Raw genomic sequence first — 17,324 nt, forward strand, 5'->3', positions numbered from 1 at the left:
CTCTCTGCTGGTGTTTATTAAAATGTGACTCAAAATTAAGAAAATTGTATCACACCATATTCCCTAAAGAGGAACAGAAAAAGTTTTATAAAAAATTCTGGAAAGCTTGTCTAGAAAAGGAAAAAAAATGTAGTTCTTCCTTGTAAAAATATTAACACTATATTTTTCACTTTGTTTATTGGTTTGTATTTTTCAAATGTAATTCATGTTAGACATTCCTTTGCATATTTGCATGGTAAACAATGACTGGGTTCATTAACATGCAATAAGCATTAATAACATTTATAAAATGAATAAAATTAATAATAGTATTGTATTTTAACAAACTCTAAGAATGTACATCTCATTAAGGTGCTGATGTGGGAAAACATCCTTACTCATGTTAAGTACTTTTATGTATCTTCACTAACCGACAGTATAGGTGAAATCACCAGTGGTAGCAACCGTGACTGTTGTACTGCAGCCAACAATTAGGCATTTTTACAGCCAATATGCTTCTATCCAGGGCTGGTGCAACCATTTAGGCCACCTAGGTGGTTGCCTAGGGCACTAGGATTTGGGGGGTGCCATTTTCTTCGGCAGCGACCACAGCGGCCAGATCTTTGGCCACCCCAGTCGCCGCCGGCATTTAGGCAGAAGGAGCTGGCGAAGGGGAGCGTGGGGAGGGAGGGCCGCCTGCAGCAAGTAAGGGGGGGTGCGGCACGCAGGGGAACTCCCCGCCCCAGCTCACCGCTGCTCTACCTCCTCCCCAAGCACGCCATGTCTGCATCACTTCTCCTGCCTCCCAGGCTTGCGGTGCCTAAGCTGATTGGGAGGGGGGAGAAGTGAAGCAGCGACGGCATGCTCGAGGTGGAGGCGGAGCAGGGGGGAGCTGGGATGTGTGTGTGGGTGCCTCAGGGTGGGGGGTGGGGAGCTGCCACAAGGGGGGCACCTCAGGGCGGAGTTGAGGAGGTGCCATGGGGGGGACCTCAGGGAGGGGGTGTGAGGTGAGGGCGCAAGGTGGAAGTTTTGCCTAGGGTGCGAAATATCCTTGCACTGGCCCTGCTTCTACCAGTGACAATTTACTAGTGGTGGTAATGTTGGTTAGTCCTAAGAATCTGATCCAGCAAACACTTACAATTGTGTGTAGTCCCACTGAAGCAAATATGTCAATGCCCAATAATAAAAAATTGATCCTTGCACATGAATGAATTCAGTTACAGTCTCGGGTCCTATGTCTGGCAATAAGTCTTTCCAGGATCAGCCTTCCTTCATAGGTCATGTTCTCAAGACCTTTAATCATTCTCGTTGCTCTTCTCTGGACCCTCTCCAATTTCTCCACATCTTGCTTGAAATGCGGTGCCCAGAACTGGACACAATACTCCAGCTGAGGCTTAACCAGCGCAGAGTAAAGCGGAAGAATGACTTCTCATGTCTTGCTCACAACACACCTGTTAATGCATCCCAGAATACGTTTGCTTTTTTTGCAACAGTATCACACTGTTGACTCATATTAAGCTTGTGGTCCACTATGACCCCTAGATCTCTTTCTGCCATACTCCTTCCTAGAGAGTCTCTTCCCATTCTGTATGTGTGAAACTGATTGTTCCTTCCTAAGTGGAGCACTTTGCATTTGTCTTTATTGAACTTCATCCCGTTTACCTCAGACCATTTCTCCAATTTGTCCAGATCATTTTGAATTTTGACCCTGTCCTCCAAAGCAGTTGCAATCCCTCCCAGTTTGGTATCGTCTGCAAACTTAATGAGCGTACTTTCTATGCCAACATCTAAATCGTTGATGAAGATATTGAACAGAGCCGGTCCCAAAACATACCCCTGCAGAACCCCACTTGTTATACCTTTCCAGCAGGATTGGGAGCCATTAATAACTACTCTCTGAGTACGGTTATCCAGCCAGTTATGCACCCACCTTATAGTAGCCCCATCTAAATTGTATTTTCCTAGTTTATCTATAAGAATATCATGCGAGACCGTATCAAATGCCTTACTAAAGTCTAGGTATATTACATCCACCGCTTCTCTCTTATCCACAAAGCTCATTATCCTATCAAAGAATGCTATCAGATTACTTTGACATGATTTGTTCTTTACAAATCCATGCTGGCTATTCCCTATCACCTTACCACCTTCCAAACTAACTGGTTTGTAGTTTCCTGGGTTGTTTTTATTTCCCTTTTTATAGATGGGCACTATACTTGCCCTTTTCCAGTCTTCTGGAATCTCCCCCATCTCCCATGATATCCCAAAGATAATAGCTAGAGGCTCAGATACCTCCTCTATGAACTCCTTGAGTATTCTAGGATGCATTTCATCAGACCCTGGTGACTTGCAGGCATCTAACTTTTCTAAGTGATTTTTTACTTGCTCTTCTTTTATTTTATCTTCTAAACCTACCCTCTTCCCGAAAGGATTCACTATATTAGACATTCCTTCAGACTTCTCAGTGAAGACCGAAACAAAGAAGTCATTAAGCATGTCTGCCATTTCCAAGTCTCCCGTTACTGTTTCCCCCTCCTCACTGAGCAATGGGCCTACCCTGTCCTTGGTCTTCCTCTTGCTTCTAATGTATTGATGTTCTTGTCATCTAATAAACCTGTTTTACTGGCTGGCTGAGAGTCTCAGAGAATCACAGGAAGGGGGGTACAGGGCCGTGACTCCCCCACACTCCAAGTCACCTGCTGTCACGGAGTTCCTGGGCGGTGCTCTGGAACTGCTCCCCACTAAGCCACTCAGGACTTTGGGGAGCCTCCTCTCCCTTGGAGCAGACTTGTTCAGGGCAAGAAGCTCACATGTCTTCACCTCCTGGGTCTCTCCTTGAAGCATTCAGCATCCTCTGCCCCTCCGTGTGCTTCCCACAGCGAGCCCGCCCCAGTGGGGTCCTGGGGAAGCCACAGGGTCCTGCGCCCCCACTTTGCAGCCAGACATTGACTCTCAGCCAGCCAGTAAAACAGAGGTTTATTCGATGACAGGAACATGCACCTAAATGCCTGGCACTCTGTCTCCTAGCAACTGATGGCCTGGACCCCTCCCGGTTTAGACCAGGAACATGGTCTAAACCGTGAACCGGACCCCTCGGCCGGGTCCATTCTGAGGGGCAGTGAGCCAGACCCCCACATCTGCCCTCACTCTTCGTCCACAGCCAGCTCCAGACTAACAACCCCCTCCAGCCCCTCCTCTCTGCTCAGCCCCTTTCCCGGACCAGGAAGTCACCTGATCTATTTGTCTCCAACACCTTCAGCTGGCACCTTTGCAGGGGAGGGGCCCAGGCCATCAGTTGCTAGGAGACAGAGTGCCAGGCATTTAGGTGCACCGGCCCCTTCCTCTGCAACAATCACACACTCTTATTCTACCACATAGATATTAAGAACTGCATAGGGGACACTGAGGCACCAACACAGTATTCAGAGCAAACATTAAGAACATTCCCAGTTCGTCACATCTCTCCCCCCTTCGAGACCGAACTGAGCCAGGTCACTTCAGCCGGTGACCTGGGGAAGTTTGAACCCACCAACGTTCCCATGGATTACCCAGCATCTCTCCCATTCCTTGGTGCGAGTTACACCAGGCCCTTCCAGTTTTGCGCCTTCCCTTTGCTTGAGTGTGCTTGATGGCACTTGCAGGCTGCATGTGGGAAGGTTTATGCGGCCCGTACCCTTTTGCCACCCCAATACCCCTGGGGTTTAAACTGGGACAGGGTCTTCTCCCAGCACCCTGGTTTATGATTTGGGCTCTCTTGGTTAAGAGCCCCCATGTTGGCCTTGGCCAGCTCTGGACTTGGGCAGCCGCTCCCCACCTTGTGGCCCAAATACAACACCTCTGCCATCTCCACCTTACACTTTCCAGCTTTTACCATCAGTCCCACCTCTTTGAGCAGCACACTAGCCCCCTCTTCACCTGGGACACCTGTTCCTCCCAGGTCTGGCTAAAGATGCACGTTATCAGTGTTTGCCAGAGCCAAATTCTCCATCGCCCTCTGCTTGTCTAGAATTGCCCCAGGCCTAGGCATGAGGTCGGTATCAGACACTGTGATGGCTTTAAGCATCTGATACCCCCACAAAACCAGATCATCCTGTCTCCCTTGGGGATCAGCCCCACGGGTGAGGCCCATGGGCTGTAAAACAGCTGGATCACATCTAAAGCCAGCATGTCCTTGACCTCTCTCTCCAGGTTCTGGGCTGCTTTCCCAGTGACTCTGAACGGGGAACACCTGATGGGGAGATTGGCTCCCACCTCAGGGAAGAGATCCCCCAGAGGGTCTTCCCCCTTCTCCTCCCAATCCTCCCCTTTCAGGTCCAGGGGTCCCCTCACTCTCCTCCCATCCAGCAGCTCGAAAGGGAAGAACCCTGTGGATTCCTGGGACATCACCAGCTGCCTCCCGATTCCCCCAAGTTCTACTTCCCCTTGGGGAGCCCATTCCCGGTACAGGAATCCCTTCTCCTGCAGGACTCTGTCCCTGCAGCCTTCCCCAAGGGGGTTTGCAGTGCTGTGGCCAGTAAGTTCTCTCAGCTTCTCCAAGGAGGGATCCCTCTGCAGCTCGGTCTGGAATTCAGCTGCTGGGGAAGGGAGTGGGACCTGCTCCCTCTTGCTGGCTGGACCTGGGGTCACAGCCCCCCTGAGCCCTGTCCCTGGTAGCTCCCTCTCTGCTGTGTAATCACTTCCCAGCAGCACGTCTGGACCAGGCAAACCTGGTTGGCAGCCGACCTGCCCTGCCTGGGTGTCCCCCAACTCAGCTGGGGTCTCAGCTCCTCTCGTGCTCAGCGCTGCCCTTGCTGTCCCAGTGGGGGCAGACAGCGAGCTCCTTGCTTTGGTCACAGCATCAGAGCCAGCGTGAGCCCCCTCTCCGGTGTGCAGGGAGGCAGGGAGCATCTCTCCCTCCCACTCAGCCCCAGGGGGCTGGTTACAGGTAGGCAGGTATCCTGAGCCCAGCAGCCCCTCGCCCCTGCCAGCCAGGTCATTCGCATTTTCACTGACCATTTCCATCCTAGCCAATTAGTTCCCTGGATTTGAATTAAAACCCTCAGCCATTACAGGAGCAGGGCCTGGATCCTGTCCCAAGGGGAGACAGTCACCCCCCAACAGGGCCTCCCAGCCGATATCCTGGAGAACCCGAATGACCAGCCAGTCCGACCCCTCCTGCACCTGCACAGGTATCCGGGCCATATGCAGGACGAGGGGCTTCACCCCAGGGACCTTCACCCAGGTCCCACAGTCCCTCAGCATCTGGGGAGGCACCACCACAATTCTCTCTGTCCCAGGGTCTCACCACCCCAGGCGTGTTTCCCCACTGACCCCTGGGCAGCCCCCTATGTCTCTCTGCTCCACCATCACCAGTCCATGCTGCTGCTGCTTCTCCTGCAGCTTTTCCTCGGACTCTTGCTCTCTTTCACGGTCCTGTCGCTCTCTTGGGGTCTGCTCCAATCCCATCCATCTCCGATCCCCTGATGGGGAACCCAATCGTGAAGACCCTCGTCTGGTTGGGGACCAGACTCTCAGGGTGCCTGGCTCCTGCTCCAGCTGCTCCAAGATCCTCTTGTAGCCCCATCTGGGTCAGGAATCTGCTCCTCAGAGCAGTCCTCCTCCTCCAACTGCACAATTAACTGTGCCTTGGTGAATTTTCCCATACGTAACCCTCTCTTTGTGCACAGGATCACAATGTCCTTCTTAAGGAGATGGTGATAGGCCATCACTTCACCGTTCCCAAGTGGCTCTGGACTCACAGGCCTGCGTGCTCTTGGCTTCCTCATGGTTTCCAGGAAGAACCCCTGGTGTGCCAGCCCTTCTCGTGGTCACCACCTCTTTGCCAGGGTTGAGCTGCAGACTCCTCCGCCCCTGGGACTGCTTCTACAATCCCAAGGGGAACCCTGCTACTGCAAAAATCCTTCTCTCTCCCAGGCTCGAACGGCAAGCTCCTCCGCCCCTGAGACTGCTCGCTACAGTCCTCAAGGGGACCCCGTTACTCCAACAGTCCTTCTCGCTGGTCACACACTCCCAGAGGTTAACCGCTCCCTGAAACCGTCCTCCTCTGAGCCTTCAGCACACCTGGTCCTCATTGTCCCCCTTTTGTTTTAATGTTCCCCAGTCACTTACTGCAAGCAGCGCCATTCATGGGGTGCAGTACATCCCACCTCTGCCGCCAATTGTCATGGAGTCACTCGGCGATGCTCTGGAACTGCTCCCCACCAAGCCAGTCAAGACTCTGGGAAGCCTCCTCTCCCTTGGAGCAGACTTGTTCAGAGCAAGAAGCTCACACGTCTTCACCTCCTGGGTCTCTCCTTGGAGCATTCAGCATCCTCTGCTCCTCCGTGCACTTCCCACAGCGAGCCCACCCCAGTGGGGTCCTGGGGAAGCCACAGGATCCTGCGCCCCCATCTTGCAGTTAGACGTTGACTCTCAGCCAGCCAGTAAATCAGAGGTTTATTTGATGACAGGAACATGGTCTAAAACAGAGTTTGTAGGTACCACGAACCGGACCCCTTGGCCAGGTCCATTCTGGGGGGCAGTGAGCCAGACCCCCACATCTGCCCTCACTCCTCGTCCACAGCCAGCTCCAGACTAATAACCCCCTCCAGCCCCTCCTCTCTGCTCAGCCCCTTTCTCGGGCCAGGAGGTCACCTGATCTCTTTGTCTCCAACACCTTCAGCTGGCACCTTTGCAGAGGAGGGGCCCAGGCCATTAGTTGCTAGGAGACAGAGTGTCAGGCATTTAGGTGCACTGGCCCCTTCCTCTGCAGCAATCACACACCCTTATTCCACCACCTAGATACCTAAGAACTGCATAGGGGACACTGAGGCACCAACACAGTATTCAAAGCAAACATTAAGAACATTCTCAGTTCGTCACACCTGGTACTGGATGGCATGACAGAATTACCAGTGTTTCTCTATTGAAAGGAAAGTCCTGGAGTAAGGAGACAGAGTGAGGATGCTGCTCTCCAAGGTCAACTCGCTGGCCAACTTGTGCTCCGGGTCCGGTGGGGAGCTGCACCCGGCCAAGCTACAGCCAGGTGAGGCTTAGCTGGGTTCAGTTCGGTTTGGATGGACCATGGGGGGGGCGGGCTTTGCAGTGGGGGCCCCCGGAATGGGCCGGGATCAGTTTGGGAGGCATCATGTCCTGCTAGGCATTGGAGAGGCTCATACAGGAGTCTAATCCAGTTTGGGTTGCAAGGAAGTCTGATCCGGTTTGTGGGAGGGATGTGGGTCTACTCTGGTTTTGGGGGGTGGGGGCGTCATTCTGAGGAGTGATGTAGGTCTGCTCCAGTTTGGCTTGGGGAGGGATGTGGGTCTGGTCTGGTTTTGGGGTGTGAGAGGTCGTTCTGAGGAGGGATGGGGGTCTGCTCTGGTTTGGCTTGGGGAGGGATGTGGGTCTAGTCTGGTTTTGGGGGGTGGGGGGTCATTCTGAGGAGTGACGTGGGTCTGATCTGGTTTGGGGTGTGTGGGGTCGTTCTGAGGAGGGATGGGGGTCTGCTCCAGTTTGGCTTGGGGAGAGATGTGGATCCGGTCTGGTTTCAGAGGGTTAGGAGTCGTTCTGAGGAAGAATGAGGGTCTGGCCTGGTTTGAAGAGTTGGCCTGGTCTTTTGAGGACACAGCTGGGTCTGATCCTGGTGTCTGTGCCTCTGTGCCTGCAGGGAAGGACAAGGAGCCGCTGGAGAAGCTGTACCAGGTGGGCCCGCTGCTGGGCAGTGGTAGCTTTGGTTCTGTCTACTCGGGCACCCGCCTGTCGGACAGCGCCCCGACGAGTAGAACCTGGACAGGGAACTCCCCACCCCACTCCACTCCTGCAGCCCGCTCCCCATGCATGCTGCTCTATAGAGCTCCAGCTTTGGTGAGAGACCCGTCCCTTACCCCATTACATCTCCTTTGCTTTGCCCTGGCATAGCCACCATCTTGCCTCCCCTTCACTGGTCCCTTGTTTGCCCCCCCTCTTTCTGGGGTTACCTGACCCAATTTTGATTGTCTGGCTGGCTCTGGTTGTGTCCTAGGTAGCCAACAAGCATGTGGACTGGGACTGGGTTTCTAACTGGGGAGAGCTGGTAAGTGTCTTGGGCAGGGATATCTGCTGTAGCTCAGCATTGCGTGGTCTTGGCTCTGTAGTGAAGGTGTCATAGGTAGCTGTCACGGAGTCCCCGGGTGATGCTCTGGAACTGCTCCCCACAAAGCCAGTCAGGACTTTGGGGAGCCTCCTCTCCCTTGGAGCATTCAGCAAGTGCCCCTCCGTGTGCTTCCCACAGCGACTCTGCCCCAGCAGGGTCCTGAGGAAGCCACAGGGTCCTGCACCCCCACTTTGCAGTCAGATGTGACTCTCAGACAGCCCGTAAAACAGGTTTATTTAGATGACAGGAACACAGTCCAAACCAGGTCTTGCCAGTACAGACAAGGCCCCCCCTTAGTTAGGTCCATCTGAGGCTCCAGGGAGGCCACAGCCCCGCTGGGAGGCTCGAGCCTCCTCAGGGCTCCCCTCCATTTTCCAATCAGCTTCCAAAAACTCCCAAACCCCCTCCAGCCCCTCCTCTCTGAGCTGTGTCTCTTTCCCGGGCCAGGAGGTCACCTGATCTCTCTGCCTCCAACACCTTTAGCATCTCCTGGCAGGGGGGAAGGGCCTGGCCATTAGTTGCCAGGCGACAGAAGGTCGGCCAGAGCTGAGGCCCCCCCACAGTAATCAGAGGGAACCTTAAAACCAGTCCCACTTCATCACACCTCTCTCCCCTTCGAGACCAAACTGAGCGGGGTCACTTCAGCCAGTGACCTGGGGAAGTTCAAACCTACCTACATTCCCATGGATGCCCCAGCATCCCCCCCCCTCGTGGGAGAAGAGTTACACCAGGCCCTTCCAGTTTCCCGCCCCCCTTTAGGTTGCGGGTGCTCGGTGGCACTCGTAGTCTGCAGGTGGGAAGGCTTATGCGGCTCATGTCCTTTCCCCACCCTAATATCTCTGAGGTTCATGCTGGGCTGGGGTCCTCTCCCAGCGTTCCAGTCTAGGGGCTGTGATTCGGACTCTCTTGGTTCAGAGCCCCCCTTTTCACCCTGGCCCCCCTCTGGAAAGGCTCCTCTGTGATAGGCAAGGGTCCTACAGCCATTTTTCCCTTGTCTCGGGCCTTCCTCACCCTCTGGGAGGGGTCACAGGAGCGGCAGTGCTGCCGGACATAAGTAAAGACCCAAGGCCAGTAAAAGTTGCGTAGCAGCCTCTGCTGGGTACGCCAGGTTCCCTGGTGCCCTGAGAGGGGGATGTCATGGGCCTGGCACAGCAGCTGGTGGAGGTACTTCCGGGGTACCACCAGCGGCCTCCTGATCCCCCCACACTCCATTTTCCCTGGGGGAGCCCATTCTCGGTACAGGAACCCCTTCTCCCACAGGAACCTTTTCCGGCCACCTCCCCCCATGGTCTGTACCGCACTGAGGTTGGCCAGGTCCCTTGGATCTTTCTGCAACTCAGCCTGGAACTCAGCAGCTGGGGCAGCGATGGGGACCTGCTCTCTCTCACCAGCTGGGTCTGAAGCTGCAGCCTCCTTGAGCTGTGTCTCTGGGCATTCCCTCCCCATCAGGGCAGGGTTCTGCTCCTTGGGCAAGGTACCCTTCCCGAGGTCAGGGCACAGTGTCACATGCAGGCTTGGGCTGCGGGTCATGACCAGGGCACCCTGGGGGTTGCTTGGCCAGTTCTCCATGTCCCCCCCCCCCATTAACACCTCAGTGGGTAAATGGAGGTGCACTCGCACTTTCTTGGGCCCTCCTTGTCCCCCCATTTCAAGTGTACCCTTGCCACAGGCACCTTCAATGGGGTCCCACCCACCCCATCAGGGTCAGATAGGTGTTGGGCATCACCTGATCTGGAGCTACCACCTCGGGCTGGGCCAGCGTTACCTCGGCGCCCATGTCCCAGTATCCATAGACTTTCCTCCCATTCACCTCCAGGGGAACAAGCCATTCGCTCCGCAGGGACAGCTCTGTGCCCACCCTGTAAATGGAAAACCTGATGTCCGGAGCATCCAGCTCTGTGGAGGAGGTGGCATGGGGCCCTCCTCCCTCCTGAACAGTTGATAAGCTGCCAGCCCCCCTTTCCAGGGAAGCCTGCCCCTCGTCCAGCTGGGCTGCTACCCAGTTAACCCTCTGTGGGTTCAGTTTGCTTGGTCTGTACCTGAGCCTGGGGCACTGGGTCTGTTTGTGGCCTCTTTGGCCATAGTGATAGCAGCTCATGTCCCAGTGGTCCCCTCGAGCTGGTCGGTTGGCCCTGATGTCGGATGTCCCCCTTGAGAGGGGGTTCTCTATGTTTTCCTTATGGAATGTCCCAGGATCACTCTCCTTCTGCATTGCGGTGGGCCTGTTTCTTTGGGACTCCTCCCTGCCACCCCCCGACCGGCTCTTCACAAACTCATCAGCCAGCCGTCCTGCATGTCACGGGTTCTCTGGCTTTTGGTCCCTCAACCACAGCCTCAGGTTGGATGGGCACCGCTCATACAGTTGCTCCAGTACCAGCAGTTTAACCATGTCCCCCTTCATCTGCGCCCATCTGCCCACTTGCTGGCATATCCCTCCATGCAGACGGCTAGTTGCAGATATGAGACCTCAGGGGTTTTATCCTGACTCCGGAACCTCTCCTGGTACATCTCAGGAGTCAGCCCAAACTCGCACAGCAGGGCCTGCTTGAATAGTTCGTAGGCCCCTTTCTCTACCTCTTCCAGTTGGCGGTACAATGCCACGGCTCTAGGGTCCAGTAAGGGGGTGAGAACCCGGAGCCTGTCCGCAGGATCTACCTGGTGCAGCTCGCAGGCCGTCGCAAAGGCATCCAGGAAATCATCCATGTCCTCCCCCTCCTTACGCTGGGCCAGGATGCACTTATCAAAGCTCTGCGCAGTCCTGGCCACCCCCTCGCTCACCGCAGTCGGGGGCCCGCTGCCCCTCAGCCTCGCCAGTTCCAGCTCATGCTGACGCTGTCGTTCTTCATGTTCCCTTTGTCTCTCTTTCTCCTCCAGCTCCCATTGTCTTTGTCTCTCCTCATGCTGCCTCCGTTTCTCATGATCCTCCAGCTCTCTCATTTTTAGCTCTCTCTCTCACTTCAGCCACTTCTGCTCCACGGATGCTGAGCTTCGCCGGGAGGATTCCCTGCTGGCCAGGGGTGTCACGGTGCCCTCGGTATTCGCTGGGCTCCTCCCCGCCCTTCTCCTAGGCATAGGGAGAAGGGGTCTCGGGAAGCCCTCAACCGCTGGCTGACCATTCCCAGCGGGGACAGACACTGGTGCCTGTGCTGCATTTGCCAGGCTGCTTCTCTCAGAGACAGGGATCAGTTCATTCAAGTGATCTCCCTCCTCCAGCTGGGCAATCAGCTGGTCTTTGGTGAGCCTCCCATTGCGCAGCCCCTTCTGCTCGCACAGCTCCACCAGGTCACACTTAAGCCGCTTGGCATACATCTTCCTGCTGGGCGCTCACAGGCCGGGGTGCTCGCCGCTCCCCATGGTTTCCAGGGAGACTCCTAGTGTGCCAGCCCTTCTCCAGGTCATCACCTCTCTGCCAGAGTCGAGTGGCAGACTCCTCTGCCCCTGGGGTCACTCGCTGCGATCCCCCAGGGGACCCTGTTCCTGCGAGAGCCTTCTCTCTGGTCACACATTCCCAAGGGTTAATCACCCCCTGAAACCATCTCTCGCTGAATCTTCGGCATGCCTGGCCCCGTCAATCCCCTTCATTTTACTGCTCCCCAGTCAATTTACTGCAAGAAGCATTGTCCACAGGGTGAAGTAGATCCCAGTGCTACCACCAGTTGTCATGAAGTCCCTGGGCGATGCTCTGGAACTGCTCCCCACAAAGCCAGTCAGGACTTTTGGGAGCCTCCTCTCCCTTGGAGCAGACTGTCTTTAGGGCAGGAAGCTCACACGTAGCATTTAGCAGGTGCCCCTCCGTGTGCTTCCCACAGCGAGTCTACCCAGGCGGGGTCCTGGGGAAGCCAGAGGGTCCTGCACCCCCACTTTGCAGTCAGACGTGACTCTCAGCCAGCCAGTAAAACAGAGGTTTATTTGATGACAGGAACACAGTCCAAAACAGGTCTTGCCGGTATAGACCACAAGACCCCCCCTTAGTTAGGTCCATCAGGGCCCCCAGAGAGGCTACCGCCCCACCGGGAGGCCCAAGCCTCCTCGGGGCTCCCCTCCATTCCCCAGCCAACTTCCAAAAACTCCCAACCCCCCTCCAGCTTCTCCGCTCTGAGCTGTGTCTCTTTCCCGGGCCAGGAGGTCACCTGATCTCTTTGGCTCCAACACCTTTAGCATCCCCTTGCAGGGGGGGAAGGGCCTGGCTTTAGTTGCCAGGCAACAGAGGGTCGGCCAGAGCTGAGGCCTCCCCACAGTATTCAGAGGGAACCTTAAAACCAGTCCCACTTCATCAAACCTCTCCCCACTTCGAGACCGAACTGAGCGGGGTCACTTCAGCCAGTGCCCTGGGGAAGTTCGAAACTACCCACGTTCCCAGGGATGCCCCAGCATCCCCCTCTTCATGTGGGAAGAGTTGCACCAGGCCCTTCCAATTTCCTGCCCCCCTTTAGGTCGTGGGTGCTCGATGGCACCTGTAGTCTGTGGGGAGGAAGGGCCTGGCCATTAGTTGCCAGGCCACAGAGGGTCGGCCAGAGCTGAGCCCCCCCCCCAACAGTATTCAGAGGGAACATTACAACCAGTCCCACCTTGTCACAGTAGCTCTTGACTTCGTGGGTCAATTTGCCTGCCTCTGATGGAGCTCTCCTTTCTCTCTCTCTGAAGCCTTGCGGGAGCAGAGTGCCCATGGAGATCCTGCTCCTGAAGAAAGTGGGCTCAGGCTTCCAGGGGATCATTCCGCTCTTGGACTGGTTTGAGAGACCGGACAGCTTTGTCTTGGTTTTGGAGCGACCGGATCCTGTGCAGGACCTGTTTGACTTCATCACGGAGCGGGGTGCTCTCCCCGAGGAGCAGGCCCGCAGCTTTTTCTGCCAGATTGTGGAGGTGGTTCAGCACTGTCATAGCTGTGGGACATTGCACCCGGATATCAAGGACAAGAACATCCTGGTTGATCTGAACAGCGGGGAACTAAAACTCATAGATTTTGGGTCTGGGGCATTACTCAAGGACACAGTGTACACTGATTTTGATGGTGAGTGTCTATTTCCATCCCCTTCTATTTTATCTGCGTAGGGAGCGAATCCAGGGAAATTCCTCTTTGAAATGAGTTGTTCTCTGCCTGTAAATGTTCAGCAACTTCGCAGCCAGGGAATGCTTTTTCCCTCCTCCCCCTGCCATTCTCATTTGCTAAATATACTCTTGTGTGATGTGCAGCTTTGATACCTTTGGGGTTTTCCTCCCTGCCTTGTATCCAAAAAGCATTTTACAAATGTGTTTGCCCTTTTGTTGGGTGTTAACCGGTGGTAGCTGCCCATGTCATGCAGGGGCTGGGGGTGGGGGCACATGGCTGAAACCAGGTGTGAACTCACAAGCATCAATCTCTGGAGTCCCTGTGAGCAATAAGAGGAGAAAGTTGGGCTCTGGTTCCAGTGATTTGGTTTTCCCTAGGTCCATGACATCTGTAGCATTTCACCAGGGGTCTGGCTGGTATTCCACCTTCCAGGGGTGGTGCAAACAGGATCTGCCTCACCTCCTAGATGGGGAAAGATTGAGTGAAACATCTCTGCAGCCATGGCTGCTCAGGTGCTGGATCCTACCCTAATCTACCAGCTAGAATGCAGGGGAGAGGAAGTCCCCTCCTCCCAAGGATAAAGAAGAGGGCTCTTGTGCAGTTTCTTTCTGTGGGGACGGATGGACATCAATGTAGAGAGGGGATCAAGAGGAGAAGCTGCTGTCTCCGCCATCTTGCTAAATTATTCGTTTCATTGGAAAGTTGTGTTTTGTCACGGGATGAATGTTGTGAAATAGGATCGGTGGGAGATCTGCTTACAGCTGGCTCCCTTTCCTCTGCTCCCCAAAGGCACCTGAATCAGATCTTTGTGGAGGGGGGAGCTCCAGACCCAGGGAGGACTGTTTGACCTTGGAGCAGGGATGCAGGGATCTGCCTGGGGGACAAATAAACAGAGCAGCAGGCATTCTTTCTGACCCACTTGAAAGGCAGATTCAGGATAGGGCCGTTGACTTTCAAAAAACCAGATCACTGTTTGTTGTTGAGGGTTTGTTTTGCTTCTGCCCTGCAGGATGGGTGCTGCATTTTTTGTTTTTAATGTAAGGGTTGATGACAAGGGATGGGTTTGCCCCTCCCAACCACCCATCTCCTGCAGAATTTCCCAAGCTAGTGGTGCCCCCGGTGGGACATCAGGTTTCTTTTTACAACCCAAAGTTTGTAAACAACAGTCATGTGGCCAGAAACCAGACTTGGAGCTCTGAGTTCAGTCTCCTCTTCCTGCCGGAAGGGAAGAGATCAGATACAACAAAGGCAAAGGGCGTAAGCCTCTGCAGAGGCCAAAACCAGGGTTCCAAGCATAATTATCACATGCACAATGGTACAAACTAAAACCACTCCCTTGACGTTGTACAACAAACCTTTGTCCCCAGCTCTGGAGTAGGCAGGCTTTATCCCTGGCTGACTCAACAGTAGTCAGTGCCAGAAAAGGAATAAACTCTTCAAGGTATCTGCCCTTCTTTGGGTTAAGCAAGGAAACTCTTTTATGTAGAAAGGACTGTAAGGTTGTCTGGGGTCCTTGTTGTGCAGTAGACAAGGCCTCAGCTCCTCCCAAAATGCTCTGGCTGCATTGGGTCACCATGGACTGAAGCATCTGCAAGCTGCCTCTCTCTTTACCTCGCTGAGAAATGGTTACATTGACAGAGATGAAGTCAGGATAACGGTGGCCTTAAGAAACCTGTTACTTATTGTGGCTTGTATTGCAGCTGGAAAACATGGTTGTTTGCACTCCATTTGGTTCTGCTTCATTTGTAGTCTGTGCCCTAGCGCAGCTGCTAGGGGTTTAAATCCCAATCAAACTGGAATGAAAGTTAAACAATATTAAGATATTGCAACCTAAATTGGGGGCTGAAGTACCTGACTTGGTCTCTTGGTCACCCTGATAACATCTGAAAAAATCATTAATAACTGGTTGCTCTGCTTAGGGTAAGAGATGAAATATTTCTGCTAACCGTGCTCCTCTGATCTCCTCTACAGGGACCAGAGTGTACAGCCCCCCAGAATGGATCCTCAATCACCAATATCATGCCAGGTCAGCCACAGTCTGGTCTCTGGGGGTCCTGCTGTATGACATGGTCTGCGGGAAGCTCCCCTTTGAACATGATAAGGAGATTATTAAGGGCCAGGTCTGCTTTTGGCGGAGTGTCTCTCCAGGTGAGCACACTCCTTTGTAGCGTAAGAGTTGGGCGAACAACTGCTTAGCCTGAATGCCACACTGACAGAGCGATAATATGATGACATAGAGGTGCATTTACCATCACTTCATGCAACCAAGGAGACATGCAAGGCATAGTCTGTGATCTAGTGGTCCCTTCATGTCTTGAACTCAATGAGATGTTTCATGCTATTGAATCCCGGGGAAATGCTGGGGACCCTGCTGTCTTCCCTGCCTTAGACAGCTGCTTCAGGGCTCACTGTTGTCATTCACTTCAGCACTTGACTCTCCTGCCACTCGCTGGGGTCTTTAATGTGGCTACTGCCGCTGGCTGATGAAGCAGTCTTACGGAAAGTGGAAATGACAAAACAGCATGAACCAAATAGCTCTCCGGTTTAATCATCTCACCGGGGAAGGGAAAGTTGATTTTTGCTATTAGCCTGCGTATGAATGGCAGGGTAGGATGGCCTGCTCATGGACTTGCACTGCTAATTTGGTCCCTTGTGTATTTTTGGAGTCTCCAGCCAAAGATGGGACCTGGTTCACCTATGTACTAGGGTGGAGGAAGTAACTAAGAAACCCATCTAGGGCAGGACTACACTCTAGCCGGAATCGATGTTGTGAGATCGAGCTGGGAGGGTCGATTTATTGTGTCTAGTCTAGACGTGATAAATTGACCACTAAGCACACTCCCATCGACTCCTGTACTCCAGCGCCAAGAGAGGCGCAGGCGGAGTCGATGGGGGGATGGCAGCTGTCGACTCACCGTCATAAAGATGCCGTGGTGAATCGATCTAAGTACGTCTACTTCTGCTATGCTATTCTCGTAGCCGCAGTTGCGTATCCTAGATCAATTCCCCCCGCCTCTCCTAGTGGAGACCAGGGCCTAGCCACAGCCATGTGAAGCAAGAAAGGCAGATCCCAAAGCAGACTTGCAGGTGGTAAAAGAGGGAGGCTTGTAGGCTTTCCAGACATTACTCAGCAGCACATTCTCACTGACTGCTTGTTTTCTCTCCCCAGAGTGCCAGCACCTCATTAAGTGGTGCATGGACTTGAGGCCCCCCGAGAGGCCATCCTTGGAAGACCTTCTAAATCACTCATGGATGCAAGACGTCCCTTTGCCACAGAAAACAGCAGAGATGCACCAGCACAATCTAATTCAGGAGTCTGGCTAATAGCCGTTCCTCTCATCCATTGGGTGTAAAAGAGAAAACTCTTGCCAGTGGCTGCCTGCCTGTTACATGGGAACATTCATATCTCATTTCAGAAGCCAGCTAACTGGCGAATCTTCTGAGAGGCTGGAGGTTAGGCTCTGCCTTAATGTCTTGCCCAGGGGCGGTTCCAGGGCCCAGCACACAAAGCACGTACTTGGGGTGGCAAGCCGCGGGGGGAGCTTTGGCAGCGCCACAAGGGGGGCAGGCTGGCTGCCTTCGGTGGCACGCCTGTGGAGGGTCCGCTGGTCCCGCGGCTTTGGAGGACCTCCTGCAGGCGTGCCTGCAGAGGGTCCGCTGGTCCCGCGGCTTCGGAGGACGCCTGCGGGAGGTCTGCCGAAGCTGCGGGACCAGCGGACCCTCCACAGGCAAACAGCCAGAGGGAGCCTGCCTGCCGTGCTTGGGGCAGCAAAATTCCTAGAGCCGCCCCTGGTCTTGCGAGTAGACTTGTTGTTTTGTTAATAGTTAATATTGTAAAGGGGGAATTCAGAAACCCTGTGGGTTTTTTTATACATGCAGTTTTAAATAAAAATGAATTACTTGACTTAACCTGAGACCTTGTCTCTTTCAGGTGGAGTAAAACTGTGAGTTTGACAGCGCGGAGAAGCGGTAAACATCAGTGCTACATTGAGGCTGCAGTATGTTACCCATGCACGTGGCACATCGGATGCTGACCATCCGTGTCAGGGCACAGTGTGTTTCAGTAACACGGATCCTGTGGGGTGGGCTCTGGAGAAACTAATGCTTCACATCCGTGAAGGGATTGTTCATAATTGCCTGTTACGGATGTCTGATTCGTTAAGTCCTATCACCATCTACAGCCAG

The 17,324-nt window shown here is 54.0% G+C and overlaps 1 protein-coding gene across 1 annotated transcript; it reads left to right on the forward strand.

The window, feature by feature from the left end:
• Positions 1-6,921: 6,921 nt before the first annotated feature.
• Positions 6,922-16,463, forward strand: LOC115643594 (serine/threonine-protein kinase pim-1-like). Its single transcript, XM_030547606.1, has 6 exons — positions 6,922-7,003; positions 7,625-7,735; positions 7,983-8,029; positions 12,734-13,100; positions 15,111-15,287; positions 16,309-16,463. The coding sequence occupies exons 1-6, from the start codon at positions 6,922-6,924 to the stop codon at positions 16,461-16,463; spliced, it is 939 nt and encodes a 312-aa protein (XP_030403466.1).
• The last annotated feature ends 861 nt before the right edge of the window (positions 16,464-17,324 follow it).

The sequence above is a fragment of the Gopherus evgoodei genome, unplaced genomic scaffold (genome assembly GCF_007399415.2).
Source record: "Gopherus evgoodei ecotype Sinaloan lineage unplaced genomic scaffold, rGopEvg1_v1.p scaffold_63_arrow_ctg1, whole genome shotgun sequence".
NCBI lineage: Eukaryota > Metazoa > Chordata > Testudines > Testudinidae > Gopherus > Gopherus evgoodei.

Excerpts from the sequence above, each read along its gene's own strand:
- LOC115643594 (XM_030547606.1), top strand. The coding sequence starts at position 6,922 with ATGCTGCTCTCCAAGGTCAACTCGCTGGCCAACTTGTGCTCCGGGTCC. Across the intron at positions 7,004-7,624 it reads CCCGGCCAAGCTACAGCCAG|GGAAGGACAAGGAGCCGCTG; the intron begins GTGAGGCTTAGC and ends CTGTGCCTGCAG. Across the intron at positions 15,288-16,308 it reads TTGGCGGAGTGTCTCTCCAG|AGTGCCAGCACCTCATTAAG; the intron begins GTGAGCACACTC and ends TTCTCTCCCCAG.